Source organism: Somniosus microcephalus, chromosome 9 (assembly GCF_052327205.1).
Source record: "Somniosus microcephalus isolate GS21.2 chromosome 9, FLI_Smic_1.0, whole genome shotgun sequence".
Classification (NCBI taxonomy): domain Eukaryota; kingdom Metazoa; phylum Chordata; class Chondrichthyes; order Squaliformes; family Somniosidae; genus Somniosus; species Somniosus microcephalus.
This window is the reverse complement of record NC_140995.1, coordinates 162,639,138-162,667,094: the sequence shown is the minus strand read 5'-3', so window position 1 is coordinate 162,667,094 and position 27,957 is coordinate 162,639,138. Positions and strand designations below refer to the sequence as shown.

The 27,957-nt window shown below is 45.8% G+C and overlaps 1 protein-coding gene across 1 annotated transcript in view; it reads right to left on the bottom strand.

Moving 5' to 3' along the window:
• The window catches only part of LOC147112804 (PC3-like endoprotease variant B), an 845,811-nt gene that overhangs the window by 537,848 nt on the left and 280,006 nt on the right, over positions 1-27,957 (bottom strand). Inside the window, exon 7 of the mRNA XM_085998224.1 lies at positions 5,101-5,214. Within this exon, the coding sequence (XP_085854350.1) occupies positions 5,101-5,214 (114 nt within the window). The remainder of the gene's footprint in view (positions 1-5,100; positions 5,215-27,957) is intronic.

The window sequence follows — 27,957 nt, the reverse complement described above, 5'->3', positions numbered from 1 at the left end:
TCCTCTCCTCATTCTTTCTACCAAAATGTATTAGTTTGTATTTTTCTGCGGTAAATGTCATCTGCCACGTATCCGCCCATTTCGACAACTTGTCTATGTCCTCTTGAAGTCTATCACTATCTTCCTCAATGTTCACTATACTTCCAAGTTTTGTGTCATCTGCAAATTTTGAAATTGTGCCCTGTACACCCACATCCAAGTCATTAATATATATCAAGAAAAGCAGTGGTCAATATTATATTGGGCCGTATTTCCCGATCGGAGGCTTCCCGGGTGCAGAGGCCTCCGATCTGGAAAAAATCTACGCACTTACCTGAGGGCTCCCGAGGTGCATATAGTTCTGATGCTGGGCCTCTTGAACTCCAAGTGCGCAGGGCCCACATATCCCAGAGGCCCATGCGGTTCGCAAGCGTCCCTGGGATCAAGTGGGTCATGGGGAGCCAATCAAAGAAGGGAATCTCCCTTCATACACTTGACAGATAGACCTGTCAAATATATGAATGGAGATCACCCCAAAAACACTTTAAAACATTAAATAAAATGTTTTTAAATCACATTTTTAAAATTAGTTGAAATTACAATAAATTAAATATTTTAATGAAAAATTTAATTTTTTGAAAAAAAGAATTAAAGTTTTTTACGGGGCTAAAAATAAACTTACCTTTTTTAAAGCATTTTTAAATGACAAATGAGTGAATTTTTAAAAAACTTTTTTCAACTCTTATCCTGGTAAAATCAGGCCTTACACAGCGCGTACCCACCCGTAAGGATCGGAATATCCGGCCCATTGTTCTTATTGTTATATATTGTATTGTTTTTATTTTATGCCATAGTGAATGCCTTTTCATGTCAGAAATGTCTCTAGATAAAAACCGCCACAAAGGTTAAAGCACAAGAGTTAATCACAGCTAATGTGGATTACATGCCAAATCTTCTCGTACTCTGTTCAGGTGTCACAGTTCCTGTTGCCAGCTCCATAATTCGGTTTCTAATTTATTTTAATGCTTACAGATCACATGCCTCATTTTTATTTTTATTTAACTTCCCACTTCTGATTTTATCCTTCATCATAGAACTTTACAAAAAGTAAAAATGTACCCAAAATGTCATAAACTTGATGGTATCGTCATTTCACCTGACGAAGGAGCAGCGCTCCGAAAGCTTGTGATTTCAAATAAAGCTGTTGGACTATAACCTGGTGTTGTGTGACTTCCACCATGGGTTTGGCAGACAACATGGATTGGTAACATTTTTGCATGATTTAAACAGAAAATGCTGGAAATGCACGCTCGAATCAGTCAGCAGCTGAACGAAAAAGATGGGATTGCTCCGTGAAAGATTCACCTTTTTAGCAGAACAGGCAGTTCTCAACCTTCAGAAGCCGACTGGCTGGCTGCATGTTTTCAACAATATCTGTTTTCGTTTCAGATTCCAGCATCTGCGCTATTTTGCTCTGTCAAAGTTCTTAACCTAGTTCCCAGTCTAGCACATATGAAGTGTCCCACCCAAAACACTAACCTTCTTTTCTCTTTCAAATGCAGTTTAATAACTGTTCACCTGCAGCGCTTCTCTCCTGTTTCTAACTTCCAGCTTTCACAATTAATATTTCTGGGGAGAAATTGGTCCATCACGCCCGTTTTTTTAGGCAACCAATTTGATTTTGGTGCAACCAATTTCTGGGCGCCACGTTGCACACCCAAGCCCCACAGCAAGTTGTTAACCAACGACTTACAAGTGTCCAGGGTGCCCACATAAAATAGACGTTGGGCCCCTTGAATGTGCTAATCAGAGGCCTCACAGCGAAAAAAAACTTGCATCTATAGACATAGAAACATAGAAACACAGAAGATAGGAGCAGGAGTAGGCCATTCGGCCCCTCAAGCCTGTTCCGCCATTTAATGAGATCATGGCTGATCATCCAAATTCAGTACCCCGTCCCTGCTTTCTCCCCATATCCCTTGATCCCTTTAGCCTTAAGAAATATATCTAACTCCTTCTTGAATATATTTAATGAATTGGCCTCAGCTGCCTTGTGTGGTAGAGAATTCCACAAGTTCACCACTCTCTGGGTGAAGAAATTCCTCCTCATCTCAGCCCTAAATGGCTTACCCCTTATCCTTAGACTGTGACCCCTGGTTCTGGACTCCCCCGCCATCGGGAACATCCTTCCTGCATCTAGTCTGTCTAGTCCTGTTAGAATTTTATAAGTTTCAATGAGATCCCCTCTCATTCTTCTAAACTCTAGCGAATATAAGCATAATCGACCCAATCTCTCCTCATACGTCATTCCTGCCATCCCAGGTATCAATCTGGTGAATCTTTGCTGCACTCTCTCCATGGCAAGAATATCCTTCCTCAGATAAGGCGACCAAAACTGCACACAATACTCAAGATGTGGTCTCACCAAGGCCCTGTACAACTGCAGCAAGACATCCTTGCTCCTGTACTCAAATCCTCTCGCTATGAAGGCCAGCATACCATTTGCCTTCTTAACTGTCTGCTGCACCTGCATGTTACTTCAGATTTCCAGCATCTGTAGTATTTTGCTATTGTTACCAGAGATGCTATTCAGCTGAATGTCCCCACAGGGGGATTGAGCCAAGGCTGTCTCTTCATGGTGGGCATGCCACCTGTATTTTTAATGGACGTGTACATTTTCATCGCAAAAAGTGTTCACTGCTTCTCAACCTTTTGCTTTGGTTTAATATATATATATTTTCACACATCTAGCGATAAGACCAATGGCCTTAGGAGCATTAGAGATGAGTCAAATCTACAGGAGGAAAAATCAGGATACTGAACATTCACAGACATAACTGTGTGGAGTTTGCACATTCTCCCCGTGTTTGCGTGGGTTTTCTCCGGGTGCTCCGGTTTCCTCCCACAGTCCAAAGATGTGCGGGTTAGGTTGATTGGCTATGATAAATTGACCCTTAGTGTTAGGGGGATTAAATACATGGGGTTACAGGGATAGGGTGGGATATGTGTTGGTGTAGGGGTTACGGGGATTGGGTGGGATATGTGTCGGTGCAGGCTCGATGGGCCGAAATGGCCTCTATCTGCACTGTGGGGTTTCTGTGATTTCTGTGATTTCTGTGATAACTGTATTTGATGTTAGTTAGCACTGCTCTCTCTGCTTCAATGCAACCCATCCTGATAAGAGCATATACACACTCTCTACATCACCGAAAACACTGTGGTATGACTCAGCGCCCTCTCTGCGTCACTGTAACACACCAATATTAGCACTTGAAATCACCCTGAACCAGATATTAGTCAGCATTCTCTCTGCATCATTGATATTAGTCAGAACTGTCATTGCATCATTGTACCACTCCCAGACATTGTTTATTGGTCTTTCATCTCACTATTTCTATATGTCATTCTATCATTAGTGATCTGGGGAATTTCTTGGATCCTTTTGTGAATCCCAGTCCTCTGCTGGAACCTTTAGAATTGTCATAATGTGGGAAGATCTCATTGAGGAAACGGTTGTTGGGCAGAGTAACTCATCCAAGCCATTTCCCCCAAGGACATCTAGGTCTATATAGCACCTTTCATGTCCCAAAGCACTTTACAGCCAATTAAGTACTTTTGAAGTGTCGACACTGTTTTAGAACCCCATTGCCAAGGGCGGAGCATGCCTAAAAGGGACCACTGCAGGCCATCAAAGGAAAGGTATTGTCACAGTGGACATAGCTTCTGTCATTGCATTTGTGCTTCATCAGACAAATTTTAATATTGACTGTGCCCTTGTGTAAGCAGGTTGATGTCAGGGATCAGTACTGAATCTTAGTCAGGATTATTATATTGATGTATGAACTGTGTAAGCCTTTACACACCTTCTTCTGCAAGAAAAGGTATTACATACTTTTAAAAAAAATCACACAACAAAGTGCTATTAACTAGTCAAATATAATGTTTCAATTCAATTTCACTTCTGTTATATATGCTTTTTAAATGTTGATCTGCTTAGATTTTAGCTGCTCTATAAAAGCCTCTTATGCCCATTACAGATATCACTTAGGTTTGTTTATTCCTTTGTAAATGTATTGAAAGGATTAAATTATATTGTTCTGCCACGCTGAAGGTAAATGGTTTTGTCCTAGGCACACAGGCATTTAAGAGCTATTTTATTTTCATTGTGGTTTGAGGCTGAGGGCAGTAAATTGCATCTCCTGGCCCTGAACATCTTCTGGATACATTCAAGGCTCCAACGAAAGTTGAAAGCACATAAATGGCCTTCTCGGCTCATTAAATCGGAAACCAGGAGCTTGCCAGCGTTGTTACCTGAGCTGGTGGTGTAGAGTCCGGTTTGTTCTCATACACTAATGTCCTTCTCAAATGGAGTACTACCTGCTGGAAAGGTGTGAGGGACAAAACTGTTATTGCTCACCTTTGATCTTGTGCTGAAATTTCTTCAGGAAGTCAGATGGTGTTGATCCCATATCAACGATGTGAGAACTAATTAAATACTTGAAAAGAAGCATTTCACCGTTGTTGTTTTCATTGTAATTTTGTAGTTTTTTTGGGGGGGCGGGTTGTCAGCAGATGATCATTTGCAACCAACAGTATTTTGTTACAGAACCTCCAATATACAAGCTTTAATGGATTAGATGGGGCATCAAATTTTCTACAATTGTGACTTATACCTGTGTGTGTCTTACACTGATGGCATCCTTACATTGTTGTCAAACTTGCCAGTGCTAAAATTGTAACCATTTCTCTACTCTATGAAGCATGATGTTTTTTCTGTTGTGAGATTTATCTTCATAACCAATAAACAAAACAATGCAAAGTACTTAAAGGACCCTGTCAAATATTTACTGTAAAAAAATGTGTAGAGATAGATTAATGACCCTTTGCTGAACACTTGTTAGAAGTCTTATTTTCTAAGAGTTCCTTCAGATTGTCACATATCCAAGAGTAGGGTTATTTTATTGGGATAGTCAATGCAGTTATCATATCCAGACATGTTACTGCGCCTTCCTCTGAATAAAATTATAGTAAAATGCCAAGCAAGATGGCATTTCTTTGATAAAAATTAAGGTGAATAAATGTCTTCATTTTCATGTAAACTAAACAACTTTGTACTGGTACCTGTGGTGGATGTGGTAACCTCCGCCATTGATGTGCCAGCCTGTTGGGGAAGGGTTGGGTAACTTTGCAGTTTTTGCAATCAGGTGTTGCATATCTCTCCAGCTTAGATTGGGGCTGCAGAAGGAAAACAAAGACGATGTGGAAACTTAACAAAAATGGATTCACTTTACAATTCTAAACAATAACATTGTTAACTTTACAACAATAAAAACTGGGGGCCTCTGAAAAGCAGCCAGTTGTAAACAATTATTAACTTTAACTCGTTTGTCTATTTTAGCTACTATATCAGAAAAGAACATGTCTCTTTAAAATATAAGGGAGCTGACGCATACTTGGGGAAAATGGCTTGGATGAGTTGCTCTGCCCAACAACCGTTTCCTCAATGAAATCTTCCCACATTATGACAATTCTAAAGGTTCCAGCAGAGGACTGGGATTCACAAAAGGATCCAAGAAATTCCCCAGATCACTAATGATAGAATGACATATTATAGAAATAGTGAGATGAAAGACCAATAAACAATGTCTGGGAGTGGTACAGTGATGCAATGACAGTTCTGACTAATATCAATGATGCAGAGAGAATGCTGACTAATATCTGGTTCAGGGTGATTTCAAGTGCTAATATTGGTGTGTTACAGTGACGCAGAGAGGGTGCTGAGTCATACCACAGCGTTTTCGGTGATGTAGAGAGTGTGTATGCTCTTATCAGGATGGGTTGCATTGAAGCAGAGAGAGCAGTGCTAACTAACATCAAATACAGTTATGTCTGTGAATGTTCAGTACCCTGATTTTTCCTCCTGTAGATTTGACTCATCTCTAATGCTCCTAAGGCCATTGGTCTTATCGCTAGATGTGTGAAAATATATATATATTAAACCAAAGCAAAAGGTTGAGAAGCAGTGAACACTTTTTGCGATGAAAATGTACACGTCCATTAAAAATACAGGTGGCATGCCCACCATGAAGAGACAGCCTTGGCTCAATCCCCCTGTGGGGACATCCAGCTGAATAGCATCTCTGGTAACAATAGCAAAATACTACAGATGCTGGAAATCTGAAGTAACAACAGAAAATGCAGGAAACACTCAGCAGGCCAGGCAGCATCCCTGGAGAGAGAAACTGAGTGTTTCCAGCATTTTCTGTTGTTACTTCAGCATCTCTGATAAAGCTATACGATTATTGTGTGTCGGTGTCTGCGTTGCTAATTTTATCAGCATCTGTTTCAAAATGGCTACCTTCACTGAAATGGAAAATGCAGAAATTGTACTGAAGCGCAATGATAATGCATTGTGCTTTGCAGTTCTCGAAAATGATCATGCTATATCTGGTGATATCAATCATTGGCTGTACCTTTGACAGATGATGCAAGTCAATATATAAAATTTCCCAGAACATCCTCCTTACAAGAACATGTGTGCCAGGTGATTTGCTCATACAGTAGCACAGGCCCAGCAATATAAACATATTCTCAGGACAAGTGGCCTACTCTTAATGATTGTGATCAAACTCATTACAGATTGTCACTGGGAATTTTGCCAAAATACAAAAATATAAGAATTGAATACTCAGTGCAAAAAGTTGAGAACAAAACAGTTTAATAAAGAACACAATTGAAATAATTCAACCCTTTCATCAATGCTGTCACAAAAACAGCAAACAGCAGCAGAACTCACCAGTGATAACTACACTGCTCTTCCTGCATCTCACAACACTGCCAAAGTTCCAGTGTGGTCTTTGAAAGACAGGGAAGTGTTTAGAAGGGCAGCAGGCACATGGGAACACCACCACCTTCAAGTTCCCCTCCAAGTCACACACCAGCCTGACGTAGAAGTATATCGCTGATCCTTCATCGTCGCTGGGTGAAAATCCTGGAACTCCCTCCCCAACAGCACCGTGGGAGTACCTTCACCACACGTACTGCAGCGGTTCAAGAAGGCGGCTCACGCCACCTTCTCAAGGGCAATTAGGGATGGGCAATAAATGCTGGCTTTGCCAGCGACGCCCACATCCCAGGAATGAAAAAAAATGAGAGTTCCAATGCCTGAGATCTCCACCACTTTGTTTTCAATCATTTCAAAGAAATAACTCGAATCAATTGGGAAAATGAAGAAAACATAAACTCATTCTCATGAACAAGCTGCTCCAATATTGGTCCTCAGAACAGCATGACAACCCCCTGGGTAAGAGTTTCCACTCTGGCGCAATCGGCGGACAGGGTGCAAATTGCACTCAAAATTGTGCAAGTTTGAAGAAGTGTTTTTCTGGCTCAAATTTCCGCCCAAACTCAGTTGCATATCGCCGAACATAAAGGGGTCGATTTTCATTGACCCATGGAGTCGGGATTGGAGGCGTGCGGGGGGGTTAAAGTCCTGAATTCGGGGGTCCTGACACCATTCCGCCCCCAACCCGCCTCCATGTAAGTTTCAAAGGAGGCGGGTACCCGCCCCGCACTGGGACCCGCCTACCCGAGGCGGGAAGGGATTAGTGCCAATTAACTGCCTGTTAAAAGGTAGTTAACAGGCAGTTTTAGCCTAATCCCTATTTTAAAGCTTGAAGTGTGGGATTCCCGACGGCTCCAAACCACGCCAAGTTAGAGGAGTTGGGCCGTTGGGTTGAAGGACTTGGAGGGGTCGAGATGTCGGTGTTCAGGTGAGTGATGTGTGCATGATTGCAAAGATAAGTGTGTTTGGTGTGTCTAAAGTGTGTAAAGAAGTTTAAATTACCTGTACTTAACTTAACAGCCTTCCTTCCTCTAGGTTTCGGGAGTCCATCATCTAACCGGCACAGAAAGCAGAATGGCTGCGATCTGTCAAAAGTGACAGCCTGCAGCTTTCTGTGTTGGTGAGATTTCTAACTGAGTCTGTGTAGAAGGACTCAGGTTAGAAGTAAGACTGTCAGTGTTTGACAGCTTCAAACAGCTGTGAAACACTGATATTTCATCTGTCAAAACGTCTTGTTGCCGAGTTGCCCTTAATTGGCCTGCTGAGCCCGCTGGGCGGGCTCAATAAGGTCAATCAAGTTAAAATCACGTGAAAGTTGCAGTCCTGCCTCCTTCCCGACTTCTGAATGAAAATCACCCCCAAAACCTTTGATGAACCAATGCAATCGGGTAGCATTTTAGAACGTAATTTTTAGAATATGTTTTTTTATTAAAACATTTTCCTCAATATATTTAAGAGTGGTAACCTGGTACAGCTTTATTAATACAGCTGAAAATGGGATCATCACAAAAAATAAGCATTTGTAATCAGTGTCTAGTCCACCACCCGTGAGCAGCCCGATTTTAAATAACTGAACATGACTTTAAAAAGCTATACAGAACCATTTATTAGTTATTTTGCTTTGCAGTAGTCAGTTTATTAGTAAAGCCTATTGCATCTAAAAATTCATCTTAATTTTAAGAGCTTCCTCGAAGGACCGCAAATGGGCGCAATTAGCAGAAACTCCCAGTGGTGATTAATTCGATCTGGGGGCATGGTCAGTTTTGAGGGCAGGGCTGGCATCTCACGTGATGTTTTTTAATCTAGCGCAAAATGTCGCTAAAACTCGATTTGCACTGGATGTGATTTGCGCTTGGAATTCCTCGAGCTTTTGCACTGGTTTGGCCAATTTCAGGCGAATTGTGCTGAAAAAGCCAGTGCAGCCGAACGGAAACTCCTGCCCCTTCATCCAATCAAAAGTAACACAGTTGAAAGCCAAGCTAGAAAAGTTATGCTCCCACTTCAAGCTAACCTTTATCATGCCATCTGAAACCCTGCCTAACAATGGCCAGTACCTATCTATCTATCTATATATATATATAATAAAACGGTCCGTCCGTCTGTATGTCTGTCTGTCTGTATGTCTGTCTGTATGTCCGCTATACACTCAAAAGTTATAGAGCGTACCTACAAATATGTTATATCAAAAGAAAGGTTATGATCAGGGGAGTGTCATAGGTGTATTTACTTTCTCGTCAGACAAAAATTGTTCGGACAGCAGACAAAAAACTTTCAAAAAACGACCAATCCTACCGCTCATTAACGTTGGCTGACGTGATGGTTGACCAATCCTACAGTTCAGTGAGCTGATGGTTGACCAATCGGTGCGTCACGGGCAGGACCTAATCCTGCAGCCTCCCAAAACGTAGCCGCCATTTTTCCCCCTGCTTTTCCTCAACAGCAAGCGGGGCAGCTGCATCGGCCCGCCGGAGCGGGAGGTGAGTTGGGGTCACTCGGGCCGGGCCTCATAACCGCTCGGCCCGAGACACAGAGTGGGGGAGCGGCAGTGGCCAGCCGTCAACCGCGCGGCCCGAGACACAGAGCGGGGGAGCGGCAGCGACCGGCCGTCAACCGCACGGTCCTCTAAACTGCCCTGGCAACGCCGGGCCCCCCCAGCTAGTATATATATATGAGAGAAAAAACACATGAATGTTGGAAATCTTAAAAACAGAAATTGCTGGGAACATGCAGCAGGTCAGTCAGCATTTGAAAGAGAACGACAGATTAGATAGAAATGATTATAAGTCATGAAGCATTCCACGTGAAACATTAACCTGTCTTACTCTTTTGGATACTGATTTATCAGCTTTACGCTTCCAGCATTTTATGCTATTATATATTAGACAGTTTATGTGTATGCCTCCACAATTTGTTGGAAAAGGTTTCTGGGATATGTGATTATCAAGTCAAATAATACCAAAAATTAGGTCATCACCTGAAGATAAATAACATGCTTTATACTCCGTTCACATTGTATGGCTATTTTATAATGAGCCTGCCAGAAGTATGCAAACCATCAACTTATAATTCATTACATTTTAAACAGACCTTTTTAAAATATATATCATATATATATATATATATATTTATTTTTTACTCCCTTCTCCATAAATTGTTTGATCTGACTGTCTCAATGAACATCTGAAAGTGACAGTGAGGGCGCAGACATTCAGCACTTCATTTTCTGGCAAATAATTGCGATGTCGCAACACGGTTAATTACTGTCAACCACACGCCCCCCCCAATCAGGAGGGGTTTGGTGTTGCTGTCAGCAGGAGTGTGCTGCTGACAAAATAAGACATTGCCTTGCATGTGGGGATGAGGCAAAAGTGGCTGGGAGCTAGTGACACTGGTCTGAAATGATTGCAATGAAATTATAAATCTGGCAATTGACAGTGATACCTAATCTCATTCAAATTCCACCGTCTTCTTGCGAAAAAAAAGAAATGTGATACTGCAGAAAGTGTAACTCTGAAGCATTAGCCTTACAATTTGATTCACGGGATTTTACCAGGCCTTTGTACATGGAATAAAACAGGACACTGTTATTTACACTCTACACTAAATATAAAACTATGCTCATTTCGATTTTGACACAAGAGACTTAATTTGATTTTTTTTAAACCGTTTTCATTGAACGTTTTTTGCTCATCAAAGTGAGAACATTGGCATTGCTTAGGAAATGAAGTAGCTTCCATTTGAGGTGCTCGGTGCCCGTGTCAAAAACTCTGAGGTCAGGTAGAGCTGTGTTAGCTGCTTCTACAGTGGCATGAACGTGTCAGGAACATAGCATGAAGAGCCCAACATCCATTTTAACTGGGTGGGCAGGGTTAAAATCGGCCCATAGGGATCAGCCTTGTTGCCCTTCTCTGCATCTCTTCTAGGGCTTGTTTCCCTTCTGCTTTGACAATCAGAACAAAACAGATTACTCAAGATACAGCCTGACCAGAGGACTACGCTGCTTCATAATGACATCTTCAAAAGCTTGGTATAGTCAGACATAGTAAGTGTCGAGTCTACTATCAGCCCAGATCCCTTAGAGCCTCCCCTCTGCCTAGTTTATAACCATTCATTAACTATTTAAAATACCTTGCAATTGTTTGTATTGGATTTCATTAGCCATAGTTTTACCCATTTGTAAATTTCATCTAGGCCCTTCTGTAATTCTTTAGCATCTTCATCAAACTTGACAACCTCCTCCCAAGTTTAGTATCACTTGTGAATTTGATCAACTTGCATTGAATTTCTGAAGCTTGAATTGTGTTTCTGAATGTTTTTTACATTAGCAACAGTAGGGTTCTAGCACCGAGTATATCTCCCCAGCCCATCACATCCTTAACTAGTACCCACTGCTACTTTTTTAGCTGATTCCTTATCCGCCTCCACATTTTACTTAGGATACCCACTGCCATAAGCTTGTGTGGAACTTTATCAAAGTCTTTTTGGAAGGCTCTCTGTGAATGACATTATGGAGCTTTCCAACATCCAGTTAGGATGTCAGTTCCTCAAATTCATATCTGTGAATTTCCTGAGGCTTGAATCCACCAGCCACACTGTGATGATTTTTGGCATCTCTTGGCTTGGTTGATAGGCAGGGATTTTTCATGGAAGTGCAGCATTGCTTGTCAGAAGAACAAAAATGCTGGTCTTGTGGAGATGCATGTGAAGCTCTTCCAGCCTGTTACACAGTTTAATTCACATCAATCAGTGAAAAATCTGTATAGTTAGCGAGAAGTCTGCACAGACAGTGAGAAGTCTGCACAGACAGCAAGAAGTCTGCACAGATAGCGAGGAGTCTGCACAGTCAGCGAGAAGCCTGCACAGACAGTGAGAAGTCTGCACAGACAGCGAGAAGTCTGCACAGATAGCGAGGAGTCTGCACAGTCAGCGAGAAGCCTGCACAGACAGTGAGAAGTCTGCACAGACAGCGAGGAGTATGCACAGTCAGCGAGAAGTCTGCACAGACAACAAGGAGCCTGCACAGACAGTGAGAAGTCTGCAGAGACAACGAGAAGTCTGCAGACAGTGAGAAGTCTGCACAGACAGTGAGAAGTCTGCACAAACAGCTAGAAGTCTGCACTGACAGCGAGAAGTCTGCACAGACAGTGAGGAGTCTGCACAGACAGCGAGAAGTCTGCACAGTGAGGTGTCTGCACAGACAGCGAGAATTCTGCACAGACAGCGAGGAGTCTGCACAGTCAGCGAGGAGTCTGCACAGACAGCGAGAATTCTGCACAGACAGCGAGAAGTCTGCACAGTGAGAAGTCTGCACAGACAGCGAGGAGTCTGCACAGACAGCGAGAAGTCTGCACAAACAGTGAGAAGTCTGCAAACAGTGAGAAGTCTGCACAGACAGTGAGAAGTCTAGACAGACAGCGAGGAGTCTGCAGACAGCGAGGAGTCTGCAGACAGTGAAAAGTCTGCACAGACAGCGAGAAGTCTGCACAGACAGTGAGAAGTCTGTACAGACAGCGAGAATTCTGCACAAACAGTGAGAAGTCTGCAAACAGTGAGAAGTCTGCACAGACAGTGAGAAGTCTGGACAGACAGCGAGGAGTCGGCACAGTCAGTGAGGAGTCTGGACAGTCAGTGAGGAGTCTGCACAGTCAGCGAGAAGTCTGGACAGACAGCGAGGAGCCTGCACAGTCAGCGAGGAGTCTGGACAGACAGCGAGGAGTCTGGACAGACAGCGAGGAGTCTGCACAGTCAGTGAGGAGTCTGCACAGTCAGTGAGGAGTCTGGACAGACAGCGAGGAGTCTGGACAGACAGCGAGGCGTTGGCACAGTCAGTGAGGAGTCTGCACAGTCAGCGAGGAGTCTGCACAGTCAGTGAGGAGTCTGCACAGTCAGTGAGAAGTCTGCACAGTCAGTGAGGAATCTGCACAGTCAGTGAGAAGTCTGCACAGTCAGTGAGGAGTCTGCACAGACAGCGAGGAGGCTGCACAGTCAGTGAGGAGTCTGCACAGACAGCGAGGAATCTGCACAGACAGTGAGAAATCTGCACAGTCAGCGAGGAGTCTGCACAGTCAGTGAGAAGTTGGCACAGTCAGTGAGAAGTCTGCATTGACAGCGAGAAGTCTGCACAGACAGTGAGAAGTCTGTACAGACAGCGAGAATTCTGCACAGACAGTGAGAAGTCTGGACAGTCAGTGAGGAGTCTGCACAGTCAGCGAGAAGTCTGGACAGGCAGCGAGGAGTCGGCACAGTCAGTGAGGAGTCTGGACAGCCAGTGAGGAGTCTGCACAGTCAGCAAGAAGTCTGGACAGACAGCGAGGAGTCTGCACAGTCAGTGAGGAGTCTGCACAGTCAGCGAGGAGTCTGCACAGTCAGTGAGGAGTCTGCACAGACAGCGAGGAGTCTGCAAAGTCAGTGAGAAGTTGGCACAGTCAGTGAGAAGTCTGCACAGTCAGTGAGGAGTCTGCATTGACAGCGAGAGGTCTGCACAGACAGTGAGCAGTCTGTACAGACAGCGAGAATTCTGCACAGACAGTGAGAAGTCTGGACAGTCAGTGAGGAGTCTGCACAGTCAGCGAGAAGTCTGGACAGGCAGCGAGGAGTCGGCACAGTCAGTGAGGAGTCTGGACAGCCAGTGAGGAGTCTGCACAGTCAGCAAGAAGTCTGGACAGACAGCGAGGAGTCTGCACAGTCAGTGAGGAGTCTGCACAGTCAGCGAGGAGTCTGCACAGTCAGTGAGGAGTCTGCACAGACAGCGAGGAGTCTGCACAGTCAGTGAGGAGTCTGCACAGTCAGCGAGGAGTCTGCACAGTCAGCGAGGAGTCTGCACAGACAGCGAGGAGTCTGCACAGTCAGCGAGGAGTCTGCACAGTCTGTGAGGAGTCTGCACAGTCAGTGAGGAGTCTGCACAGACAGCGAGGAGTCTGCACAGTCAGTGAGAAGTCTGCACAGTCAGTGAGAAGTCTGCACAGTCAGTGAGAAGTCTGCACAGTCAGTGAGGAGTCTGCACAGACAGCGAGGAGTCTGCACAGTCAGTGAGGAGTCTGCACAGACAGCGCGAAATCTGCACAGTCAGTGAGAAGTCTGCACCGTCAGCGAGGAGTCTGCACAGTCAGTGAGAAGTCTGCACAGTCAGTGAGAAGTCTGCACAGTCAGTGAGGAGTCTGCACAGACAGCGAGGAGGCTGCACAGACAGCGAGGAGTCTGCACAGTCAGTGAGGAGTCTGCACGGTCAGTGAGATGTCTGCACAGTCAGTGAGAAGTCTGCACAGTCAGTGAGGAGTCTGCACAGTCAGCGAGGAGGCTGCACAGACAGCGAGGAGTCTGCACAGTCAGCGAGGAGGCTGCACAGACAGCGAGGAATCTACACAGTCAGTGAGGAGTCTGCACAGTCAGTGAGGAGTCTGCACAGTCAGTGAGGAGGCTGCACAGACAGCGAGGAGTCTGCACAGACAGCGAGGAGTCTGCACAGACAGCGAGGAGACTGCACAGACAGCGAGGAGTCTGCACAGTCAGCGAGGAGTCTGCACAGTCAGCGAGGAGGCTGCACAGACAGCGAGGAGTCTGCACAGTCAGTGAGAAGTCTGCACAGTCAGTGAGGAGTCTGCACAGACAGCGAGAATTCTGCACAGTCAGCGAAAATTCTGCACAGTCAGCGAGGAGTCTGCACAGTCAGCGAGGAGTCTGCACAGTCAGCGAAGAGTCTGTATTCAATACCACATATATGATCTTTAAACCAGGAGATTATTCAACGCTTATTTTCAACCAAGATTCATCAAATGGTGATTTAATGGTGACATACCATTAATTTTTGTTTTATTATCAAACCACACGACCATGTAATGCATAAGAACATAGAAAGAGAAATGGCCATTCAGTCTATCTCATTCATCCCATCATTTAATCTATGTCCAGAAAGTGCGCAGAGAATTTTCATTTTTCTCCTGTATTGGGATGAAGCCGATATCTCTTTGCTCCCTGTAGAATCATGAATCTTTTCATGTTTTTTTTGAATGTATTAAATAGGTCTGCACTTATTGCTCTACTGGGCAAGTGACTTTCAAGTAGCTAGTTTTGTAACCTCATGAAATCTAAACAATATAATGAACTTGCGGCTACACAGACACAGGCTGCGATATTAACTGGGAGTTGGGAAGGGTGCGGGGAAGCCCGGTAGCGGGCGAAGAACCCAACAAAGCCGGGGATGTGGAGGACCTCCCGATCTTAACGGTAGGGCCTTATTTAAATAATTCTGTGCAGACTCCCACCCAATCCCTGGCCAGATTGACTGCCAGGCCGGCGGGCGGGAGCGGAGATTTAGCGGCAGGCGGCCACAGCCGGGGACCAGTGGGAACGGTCTCCGGCAGTCAGTGGCAGGGTGAAGCCTCAGGCCGCAATCGAGGGGGCAGGGGTTGGGAGGAGGAAGGCTAAGGATGTAATCAGGAGTGGGGCGCCTGCTGATGGCAGCAATATGGATGGGCGGGGGGGAAGTCAGGGCTGGGGAGGCCAAAGGCTTCCTTGTGAGGCCTGGGGGGGGAGCACTCCTGCTCCTCCTGACTGACAAGGAGCTTAAAACCAGGCAAAATTCTAAAACTTACCTGGGCCTCTTCTGGCAAGTTGGTTCCTCCCGCCGTGTTGCTGCTGCCAGGCAACAGACAACGTGGGACTCCCCATGTTGAGATTAAAATAAGTCGTGGCGCTGATGACATCATCAGGACGCAACTTTTGCATGTTAAGTAGGCCCCCGCCTGCCTTTAGCTGGAACCTCGTCCAGGGACTGAATCACTGACCGTAAATATTACGCTGACTGGGAATAGGGTCGAGTTCCTCGATTCCGATATTTTAAACCCCCCCCTTGCCGACCCACTCCCACCCATCGGGGGTTCAAATCAAGGCCACAGCGTCACCGAGATGGTTTATTTTCAGTGATATCCTCTCAATACCAGTAAAACCCTAAATAATGAATGCAACATACTTCAACCCCTCATTTTTAATTATATCCCTGTGTCATTTGCACCTCCGACGTCAAATACCCACTATTCTCTTATACTGGTGATGTCGACCACCCATTATTCTTCATTAGCAACAACCTCTTCATCTGTGCAGCCAGCATATTCAGACACACGCTAAGACTATTTCTTATTAATTAATGACGGAATTGAGGAGTTAAAGCGCTTTGTATACATTTTACAAAAGGTTTCTGGTTGAATCACAGACACTGAAGTGGGAGAAATCCATCAGTGGTTTTAAGGAAGTCAATCTACTCACAAATGGCAGGATCTTAAACATATTCTAATCCACCTGTTTACTGTCTATTACCTTATGGCCCCACTTCATCCCAACTGAATGGAGGTTACAGGGAAGGTAAATCTGGAAGGGGAAGAGGTGGTGAGGAACTAACGCAAATATAAGGGGAGATGAGGAGAAATACTTTTACACAGCGAGCTGTTGTGATCTGGAATGTATTGCCTAAAAGAGTGGTGATTCAACAGTGACTTTCAAAAGGGGATTGGATAAAAACTTGAAGGGGGAAAAAATGCAGGGCTATGGGGAAAGAGCAGGGAAGTGGGATTAATTGGATAACTCTTTTAAGGAGCTGGCACAGGCATGATGGGCTGAATGGCCTCCTTCTGTGCTATATAATTCTCTAATTATATGATAAAGATGCAAAGGTCATCTTAAGCCTGGTTAAGCAATTTCCAGAATAACAAGTGTCAGGTTAACAAAACATCATAGCATCTCATAGCATCAACAACATTTGGATTTAAGGGTGAACACCCCAAAATTGTCAATCATCATTACTGACTTTCGTCTTCTATCTGTTTGAATGATTTATAGTCATCTCTCCTCGAGGACATTCTGTACCAACAACTGTTCCCACAGGTCTACCAAACCATGTACGGTGCTCTTTAGAAATTGCTACATTTCAAGCGGCATAAGATGAGTAGGCAGAACATAAGGAAATGTCGAGAATCACATTTTTTCTTGTAATGTTACAGTATTTTTTATTTTTCACATTCGCTTCTTGCCTGAGGTGGCGTTACGAAATCAGCACTGACAACACAAGAATACTTGCTGCAGCTTCCATATTCCTGACCGCTTTTCAGTCTCTGAGCTTTATTTACTTACAGTAGAGATGAGGTGGGGGGGGGGGGGCGGGGTGCGCAGGGGAAGAGAGGAAAAGCCCACCTCTGTTGACAAAGCCACAATGCTACATCCAGAAAACAAGTTAGGCCACAGATTGTTGATGAGAGATCAGATCACGGCCTGACCTATTCAGCAATAATGAATCACTTCTGTGCTGCATGATGTATGAGAGACGTAGAATGTTCCGAGTGTTGTTAATTAGTTATAATAACGACATAAAAATGGGAGATAACTCATCTGAGATCGTTACAGTGTGGCTCCTTTGCAAGTCAGAGAGACCTACAGGTGTTTGTAGGCGTCTCGTGTGGTGAAAGAATTCTATATTCACTGATTTCAGCTGGGTAGGCTGGAATCTTCATTACGAGGCCTCCTGTGCCATTTTTGTTGCTCACAGCCAGCCAAATCCCGGTGTTTAAGACGGAGATGAGGAGGAATTTCTTCTCTCAGAGGGTCGTGAATCTTTGGAATTCTCTACCCCAGAGAGCTGTGGAGGCGGAGTCAGTGAATATATTCAAGGTGGAGATTGACAGACATTTGAACTACAGGGGAGTCAAGGGGTATGGGGAGAGAGCGGGAAAGTGGTGTTGAGGCCAAGATTGGCTCAGCCATGATCTTATTGAATGGCGGAGCAGGCTCAAGGGGCCGATTGGCCTACTCCTGCTCCTGTTTCTTATGTTCTTATTGTGTCGATGTTTCAGTAGCTGCAGCTTTTTGTTATTTCTGAGGTATGTCTAATGTCCCTCACCATCTCTTCCCTGTCCAGGTTTACCTTCCCTGTAACTGCCCAGCACTTGGGATGATGGGGGTGGGGGGGAAGGACCTTAAGGCAACAGATGGTTGATGGATTAGGATATGTACCCTTTGTGGGTACATTTACTTCCTTAAAACCAATAAAGGAACCTCTCCCACTTCAATTTTTCTGTGCTTCACCCAGAAACCTTTTGTAAAATGTACACAGGGTGCTTTAACTCCTAAATTCCGCCCAGCGTGGGTCTGGATGTGCTGGCTGCAGCAAATGAACAGGTTATTGCTTAATTTTATTGAAGTGATTCTGTGTTAGGGTGGGCCAGGTGAGTAGTTGAAGTAACATTTTAATTCCTCTTTCAAAATGAACTTTGGCTGGAAGAGACACTGACAATAGAGCTGTGAAATCTGGATAAATGGTGGTCGGGGAAATTATATATTTGATTTTGGATTGGACAGCTTGGTTCTCAAGTAGGCTGTCTGGAAATTTCTAAAATGTAAACGGGTACAAAGGGGTAGAAATTGGTATGTGTTGCGCTGATTTTCCGGATGCAAGGCAAACCAATTTAGCAGTGGGACGACCTGCTCCCAATCTGCATAGGGTTTGGTCCCACATCAAACCACTTTTTAGGCATTCCGAGCAGATGCCTAAAACAGGCATTAGGCCCTTTGAATATGTATATTAGGGGCCTAATGCATGTTAAAGGACCCCTTTGACAAATTTGTCACCAATGAGCAGGGCAGGCACCGCACCTACTCCGCCCAGGGCTCTTCAGTGACCCCGGCAGCCGCCAACCAATGGTAAGTGTTTTAATTATGTTTTTTAAGAAACACCTTTGCTTCTCCCCTGGACTCCACAGGAGTCGTGATTACACACCCACCTCCTTCCCGGGGCTTACCCAAGGGTTGCTGCCAATGAGGCACGCAGCCCAAAACTGGCGTTTCCCGTCAGGCGAGATGCCTGAGGAGGTGCAACCAGCACTGGCGGTTCACCTTAATTATTCAGATCAGGCCCGGGGACCAATTTCCATCAATCCTCGGAACTCTTGCTTCGGGCGCAGACTACTTTCTGCCCCTAATTGCCTTATTGTCACCTACCTTTGACTGACATTATTTCCAGCCTTGCTGCAATCATTTCTCACAGCAGCCAAACCAGCTGATTCTCAGTGGTCCAGCGGGAGGGGGGGGGGGTCGTGTGTCAGATCTCTGGTGGTTAGATGTTAAGATTTGCTCAAGTCCCTGACAATACCGTAAAAGATAGCTCTCCAATTATTCATCAGGCCCTAATAGCTCATCTTTAGTACGTTATGCTTACTATTGTAATTATTTCTAAAATTTATAGGCCTTAAAAAGTCTACACGGCTAGAAGACACAATATAAAAGTATAACATTTCCCGAGGATTCAGCTTCAGTTCCTAAGTTGTGGTCGTGAACCTGCCAGTTTTAAATGGCGGTCAGGGAGGGAAGACTGACAGTTGTCTCTCAGCTATTAGGTGCAAGTGAAGGAAGCTTGTCTCAGATCATTGACTGCATATGCAGAGTGAGGTTGCATGGACTTTCTTTATTCCCTCTTCAATGATTGAAATAACGATCTCAACACTATTGGGTGCACACAAAGCAAAATGACTGTGTTTTTGTACACTCTGGGCCTTGTTAAGTTAACAAAAGGGGCACTCACCTGCATCGAGTTGCAGAGATTAAATTGATATACGCCAAGAATATTAGGGTTGCAATAATATTGTGTTGAAAACCACCTGTACAGAATACCAGACGGGTCATGGAGTGGTAGTATATTTAAACAGCACGTGGACCCTATTGTGTAGCACACAACTGACAAAAGTTACAAATGTCTTCCGTCTGGTCAGGTTTGTAAACTGTTTAAATGTGGTATCACATCTGGAACCATGTGATGTTGTATCTTTACAATAAATAAATACAAAAGGAATGTGTTTTATTTTGGCAACATTTGTTCAAATAAAGAAAATGGGTAAAGAAATTGTGGAGCTATTTTATTTTCAGTCAGGAGAAATACCACAGTTCTGTACTGTAACTGAAGATGTGTGATACTGAGGATTATAGGTGGGCAGCTGCTAAAGGGATTGTTTTGGGTTACAATTTTTGAAAGATGTTAAATAATGTTTTCATTTTTTGAGCATTTTATTACTATGATGCTGATGCGTCCTTAAATTTAATTTTCTTTTTGTGAAATCTGAATGCAGAAGAGAGGGAGAGCAGCAATGCCATATTACGTACTGCTTGTAAATAACCTCACAAGAAAGTGCTATATCACAGTGCTCTTGAGGAGATGCCTATGATATAATATCCATTTAGTGGGGATGAAGACCACTTTGAAATAACAGAAATGGTCCGAGGTGATTGACAGATTCTCACTGAATTGTTTGTCACCAATTGCCATTAAAATCAGTTGTGACACTGTGAAAAGCTGTACAGCACTGAAATAATGTGTACAATGGAGTCGTACTAATGCATACAAAATTTGCAAGAGATTTGGACTTGAATGAGGCTTTGAACAGGATTCATATAAAATATAGATAAAAAGAGCTATTAACAAACGCTTATCCTACATTCCATTTAATCATTCATTCAGCAGTACAGTCTAAACAAAAACAACAAGGCTCTTAACAAAAACCTACATTTTACACAGAGGGATTAGACTTTTGAAATGCATTGCTGTCTCCGGGTGAAATTTGGCAGTACAGCGACTATATTTAGCATGCTGAGCATCAGAAAACAGATAATTGGGGGACATTTTATGCTTGGCTCAGGATTTTGAATTTAAATATTATGCATGGATCACGATATTTAAACAAATGTGAGTTTATCCAGTTACTTGTATTATGAAAAAAACGCTACTTACTACGCCATTTACTAAACTGGGGGAAAAATTCGGTTGCTTTGCGCCTCCCGTTAGCGCCCCGAGGGGGCGATATTGAGGCGCAAAGTATCTAGCGCCCGGGCGTGGCGCCACTAACACCGCCCACGAAATTCAGTGGGTGGTTAGCGGCGGTGGTAGCCGGTAGCGCTCTGCGGCGTTGCGCATCCGGCGATGACGTCATTGCCGTGCGTAGCGCCCTGGCTGCAAACTTGGTTCACGCCCCCTGACCTACCGCCGGACGCTGTGTCCGACAGGGTCAGGGTGGCGTTTTTGCGGCCGGGGCGGTGCAAATTAAAAGGCAGGTGCCGGGTGGCCATTTCTTTGGGGGCCACCTGCCAGCACCTGCCACCTCTCACCTCCCCCTGCGGGGTGCCGGCCACAATCGGTCAGCCCGGCACTCCTCTTGTGTGGTGGGCTGTTTTCACGGCACACCGCTCCCCAGTGGTCCAGCAGGGCCCTGGTGCATGCGGCGCTAGACCCCACCCCTTTAATCAGGGGTGGGGCCTAGCGGTAGCGCAGCGCTATGTGCCAACGCGCGTGGCGCTGCTGCACGTAGCACCGCGATATTCAATGGGTGCGCCTCAAGCGGGAAGGGAGTGCTTCCAGTAGCGCCCCCTCTCCTGCTTGGGGCACTACCATTCAATTTTGGGCATGGGGGCACTAACTAAAAGTAGCGCCCCGGCAAAGTTAGCGCCCCAAAGGGTGCGCATCCCAATTTCTTTCCCAAAGAGCTTAGGTATAAAATAAAAACAGAAAATGCTGGAAATACTCAGCAGGTCAGGCAGCATCTGTGGAGAGAGAAACCGAGTTAACGTTTCAGGTCGATGACACTTCGTCAGAACTGGTATAAGGTGAGTTGTTGTAGTGCACAAACCAATATATTTCCCACTGTGTGTAAAATTAAACCATTTAAAAAATAATTAATTTGTCATTGGTTTATAATGACAGCATTAGAATTTCTAAATTTGCTGATGACACCAAACTTGGGGGTGTGGCAAACAGTGAGGATGATACCAATCGACTGCAACAGGACATAGAAAGGCTAGCAGAATGGGTAGACAAGTGGCAGATGGAATTTAATACAGAGAAGTGTGAGGTGATGCATTTTGGCAGAAGGAAAAGGGAGAGGCAATATACACTTAATGGCACAGTTTTAAAGAGTGTGCAGGGACAGAGGGACCTGGGAGTTAATGTGCATAGGTCCCTGAAGGTGGCAGGACATATTGAGAGAGTGGTTAGCAAAGCATATGGGATCTTGGGCTTCATAAATAGAGGTATTGAATACAAAAGTAGAGAAGTTATGCTGAACCTTTATAAAGCGTTGGTTAGGCCACAACTGGAATATTGCATCCAGTTCTGGTCACCACACTTCAGGCAGGATGTGAAGGCCCTTGAGCGGGTACAGAGGAGATTTACCAGAATGGTTCCAGGGATGGGGGATCTTAGCTACAAGGACAGGTTGGAGAAGTTGGATTTGTTTTCATTAGATCAAAGGAGGTTGAGGGGTGATTTTATAGAGGTGTACAAGATTATGACGGGTTTGGATAGGCTAGATGGGGAAAGGCTGCTCCCACTAGTTGATGGTACAAGGACTAGGGGACACAGATTTAAGGTTTTGGGCAAGAGATACAGGGGGGATGTGAGAAAAATCTTTTTTACGCAGCGATTGGTGAGGACCTGAAACTCACTGCCGACAGAAGTGGTGGAAGCGGAGACACTCAGGCCTAGAAATTCGGTGGGCCCCGGAAGGAGCCGATTGCGCCAGCGCGATATTCAGTTTCAGCGCCCCAAACGGAAGCGGGGCACTGCTTGAGGCGCCCCGTGTCCCTCTTGGGGCGCTGAAACTGAATATCGCAGCACAACGTGCCGCAGCGCCACACGCTGCGGCATGGCGCGCTGTGGCACGGCGCACTGCGGTACTGCAGGCCTTCCTCCCCTTCTTAAATGGGAGGGGCCTGCACCAGCGCGATCAGAGATCACGAGTGCCGGCAAAAGAGCCCGGCACCGAGGAGAGGTGCTGGGCTCTTGGGACACAGCCGGCACTGTCCGGGGGGGGGGCTCAGGAGGCGGGGGACGGCGGCGTGAGGAGGTGCTGGCAGGTGGCCAGCAAAAAAAATGGCCGCCCCGCACCTCCCCTTTAATTAGCGCCACTACCGCCGCAGGTCGGCCCCCCTGAACCGTTCGCAGATTGCGACCGGCGTTACAGCGGGGGGGGCGCGACCCAATATCGCGATCGGGGCGGTAGTGGGGCGCTGCGCACACCGATGATGTAATCGGTGGCGGCGCAGCGCTACAGGCTAACGCCGCCATTAGCGCCCCACTAAATTTTGCGGGGGGCGTGACCAGTGGCGCTAAAGCCACTAAGTGCCCTCTTTGGGCGCTAACTGGTGGCGCAACCCACCGAATTTCTAGGCCTCAATGTTTTCAAGGGGAGACTGGATAGGCACTTGAGGGAAATAAACTTGCAGGGCTACGGGGATAGAGCGAAGCAATGGGACTGACTGGATAGCTCTACAGAGAGCCGGCACGGACTCGATGGGCCGAATGGCCTCCTTCTGTGCCATTATGACTCTATGGGGGAAAAATTCAGTATCGTCCAGTTTGGGGCTCCATTATCGGCCGTGCTCAAAGTTTAGCGCCTGGCGCTAATTATCGCCTCCGACAGCTTTTATCGCCCCTGGAGGTGATTGGAGCGCTAAATCAGGCGCTTCACACCTGTCTTAAGGCGCAAAGGCCGAGGAGCGAGGCGCTACCTCAGAGCGCTGGCGAAGCAAGGAAGGGCAAATCAAAATGAACCTGCAAAGTGCTGCTCAGTACCCAAAACTCCTTCACACAGCGTTGAATCTCTCCAGAAGTCTCTCTCTCTCTCTCTCAGAATGCGTGGTGCAAAAATGTCACCAACAAAAAAAGGCAGGAAGTGGTCGCCTTTAAATAGCGCTCCCCCAGTCCCTTCCTGACTGCAAAACGCTCCCCTCAACCTGTCGTTGCTAGCGGCAGGCGGTAAGGCAGGGGGCGCCACTCTATATCCGGTCCGGGGTGCTACCGGGCCGTGTGCGCACTCGACTGACGTCATGATCTGCCGGCGCAGGAGATCGTGGTGGTAGTGTTTAGCGCTGCCACAAAATGTCTAGTTAATTTTGCGAGCGGTGCAAACATCGCCGCGCCCGGGCGCTAGTTGCTTTGTGCCCCATTAGCGCCCTCTTAAGGCACTAACGGGAGGCGCAAACGACTGAATTTTTCCCCCATGACTCTATAAGATAGCTCCATTAAACTTTACACAAATTATCTGCTCATTTATCTCATTGCTCTTTGTGGGACCTTGCTGTGTGCAAATTGGCTGCCGTGTTTCCTACATTACAACAGTGACTATAGTTCAAAACTACTTCATTGGCTGTAAAGCACATTGGGAAGTCTTGAGGTCGTGAAAGGTGCGATATAAATGCTAGTTATTTTTTAGATGGTAGAGTTCTATGAGAAAATAGCGATGGCAGGCGTGTGTGAAAGAAAACACTGTACATCACTGATGATGAGCAGAAACTTATATATTCTTTGGGGGAGAAATTCGGCATGCTAGCGCCTCACATTAGTGCCGGGGGGCGCTAACGGGGCACTATTGGGTTTGCGGCGGGACGCGGCGAACCTAACACTGCATGCGATATTCACCCAGGATTTAGCGCTGGCACTAACAGTTAGCGCCTAGGCCTTTAGCGCCTGGCAGATCGTGACATCAAAGCGTTTCGAACGCCCCGTTAACGGTCCATATGCAAAATTGACTGTCGCCCCCCTGCCTTAGCGCCTGGCCTGAATAACAGCAGGAAGAGGAGGCATGCTGCATTCAGATGGCCGCTGTAGGAGCGGTATTAAAAGGGATCAACATCTGCTTTCATTTTAGTGGTCGATCAATGCTGCCTTCTCAGCTTCACATTGCAAAACAGCCATTTACAGTGAGTTTCTTACTTTCAGGCATGTTCTGCCTGCTAAAAATTTGTCACTTTCATTCTGCTAAGATTTAGAAGTCCTACACTTGGTAACGTTAATGGGGGCTGTACTGGCACTCGACCTCGCCCTCTAGCATTAACATCAGAGGCAGTGGAAAATGTGGCCAGAGGGAGGAGGGCCAACAGCGCTCTCAACAGGAGGCCTTAGCCTCCGAGGGTATTCCGGGAGAACTTCCCCTACATAAATTTAACTGAGGAGCAGTGTCTTAAAAGGCTCCGCTTCAGCAAGGAGTTGATCACAGAGCTCTGCCACCTCCTGCAGCCAGATCTCGAGCCTCACATCAGGAGCACCACGGCTCTCTCAGTGGCAGTCAAGGTCACCGCCGCCATCAATTTCTACACCAGCGGATCCTTCCAGTCTGCAGCAGGAGATATAGCTAACATCTCGCAGTTCGCCATCCATTGCTGCATCCGCGAGGTCACAGAGGCTCTCTACAGCAGGAGAAGGGACTACATTTCCTTCCCAATCACCAGAGAGAAGCAGGACGAGCGTGCAAGTGGCTTTGCCAGGATAGCGGGCTTCCCCATGATGCAGGGTGCCATTGACTGCACTCACGGTGCTTTGCGGGCACCTCATAACAATCCTAAGGTCTTCCGTAACCGCAAAGGCTACCACTCACTTAATGTGCAGTAGCGGTGCGACCACAGACAGCAAATCCTCACCGTCAATGCCCGCTATCCTGGTAGCAGCCATGATGCCTTCATCCTGCACCAGACCAGTGTGCCAGCACTCTTCCAGCCACCACATCAAGCTCGCGGCTGGCTGGTCAGAGACAAGGGCTATCTGCTCTCCACCTGGATCATGACTCCCCTCTGCAACCTCAACATTCCTGCCCAGCACTCATATAATGAGAGCCATGCTGCCACCAGAAACATCATCAAGTAGACCATCGGGGTGCTCAAGCAATGTTTCCGCTGCCTTGACTGCTCGGGAGGAACCCTCCAGTACTCGGCTGAATGCTCTCTGCATTAAGAGTAATACTTTTCCGTGGCACCTTCATCCAGTATAGAATCATAGAATGGTTACAGCGCAGAAGGAGGCCATTTGGACTGTTGAGCCCATGCTGGCTCTCTGCAAGAGCACTGCAGCTAGTCCCAATCTCCTGCCCTTTCCCCATAGCCCTGCAATTTTTTTTTCCTTCAGGTACTCATCTAATTCCCTTTTGAAAGCCACAATTAAATCTGCCTCCACCACCCTTTCAAGCAGTGCATTCCAGATCCTAACCACTCACTGCATAAAAAAGTTTTTCCTCATATTGGCTTTGGTTCTTCTGCCAATCACCTTAAATCTGTGTCCTCTGGTTCTCGACCCTTCTGCCAATGGTAACAGTTTCTGTCTATCTACTCTGTCTAGACCCCTCATGATTTTGAACACCTCTATCAAATCTCCTCTCAACCTTCTCTGTTCTAAGGAGAACAACCCCAGCTTCTCCAGTCTGTCCACGTAACTGAAGTCCCTCATCCCTGGAACCATTCTGGTAAATATTTTCTGCCCCCTCTCTAAGGGCGAGGGGGGTCTAGCCGAAGTGTTCTTTGCACGTTAGTATGGTAGGAATGCCATTCTGTAGTTAAACATGTTGGGTAGGTGGAGGGAGCTTTATACTCTGCATCTGATTATACTCTGCTTGACCAGATAGTACATTATGTTGATACTAATAGCACAAAATGTAAAATGCTCCTTTCCCCTTTCTGGCACAGAAAAAAAAATGAAAAAGAAAGGTAAAGAAATGGATACATGCGATCTGTAAGAAAGAATAATCCATGTTTCTTCCTCTAACTCTGCCTGTGATAAAAATAATAACTTCCGGGAAGTTATGTCATCACTTCCTGTGAACTGTGAACTATGAACTGTGTACATACCTCACTTCCTGTCATGTGTCACTTCCTGTTGGACTGGTATAAATACTGGTCTGTTCAGTATTGTAAGAGGCTTCTACCAGAGGCATGGTAAAGACCTCTCTTGTATATAGTGTGTTTATAAGTTACTTAAAGCTTACTTTAAAGTTACTTGATGGTAAGCCTCCTTTTTCTTACATCAATTTAAGTAACTTAGTATTTACACTCACGAATACTAGACCTTCGGACAAACTCGGAATTAAGGATCCAGGGAACCACCCATCATGGAGAAAATCCTTAGACCTATTCGTCTGGACTTGGACCCGAATGCACCAGCAGCTGGCAGGGTATGGAAGCATTGGTACCGTACTTTTGAGAATTTTCTGGATGAATGTGAAGCGGATGCTCCTGCTAGATTGAAGATACTTATCAATTATGTGACCCCAAAAGTGTTCGAATATGTTGATGAATGGGATAATTACGATGAGGTGATTCGGGCACTTAAGAAACTGTATGCCAAGACCCCAAATGAGGTCTATGCTAGACATCTACTGGCCACAGCCCGACAAGGGCCAGGGGAATCAATTGACGAATTCCTGCAAGAACTTCGCAGGCTCAGCGTAGATTGTAACTTTCAGGCAGCCTCAGCTGAGCTGTACCGCCAAGAAATGATTCGTGATGCTTTCATCTGCGGGATTGCCTCTCCATTTATACGCCAGCGTCTACTAGAAAGTAAAACACTTGAGCTACAAAAAGCTTTTGACCTAGCTTGTTCACTGGATTTGGCAAAGAGAAATGCAGACCTCTATCAGCTGCCCAGATCTCGATCTGCTGCTGTAGCTGCAACCAGACAATTCAAGCGGTCTCAGGTGAACCCTATCATGGGGGAATCTAATTCTGATAATTCTGATGAAGAAGAGGAGGACGACCCCACTTTAGCAGCCTCTTGGCAATCTAGGAAGGAATGCTTCTTTTGTGGAGATGCTTTTCACCCTAGGAAAACCTGCCCTGCTCGCAATGCAATCTGCAGTTATTGCGGGAAAAAAGGACACTTTGCTAAAGTTTGCCTATCAAGGGCCTCTACGAGGGCCAATCCAGCTAAGGCCTACCGAACTGCCCCAATTAGGGCCTATCAAGATGCTCCAGCTAGGACCTATCAAGCTTCCTCTCGAGCTCTCTCCCGAAGAAGCACACCGAGAGTTTTAGCCACTCTCTGTGCAACGACACCAATTACAGCTGCTTGCCCACAGAACCTGTCTCATGCTGCCACAAAAATTTCAATTAAAGGGCATACCTTAGATGCCTTAATTGACTCAGGAAGTACTGATAGTTTCATTAAGGAACAGATTGTTGCGAAATTGAAACTACATGTCTTCCCATCGGACCAGGCAATTGCGATGGCCCAGTCATCACTTAATACCAGAATCTCCGGCTTTTGTGTTGTTGATATGACACTTCATGGTCGTATGTATCCCTCCACCCGACTTTCGGTGCTCAAGGACTTATGTAGTGATCTCCTC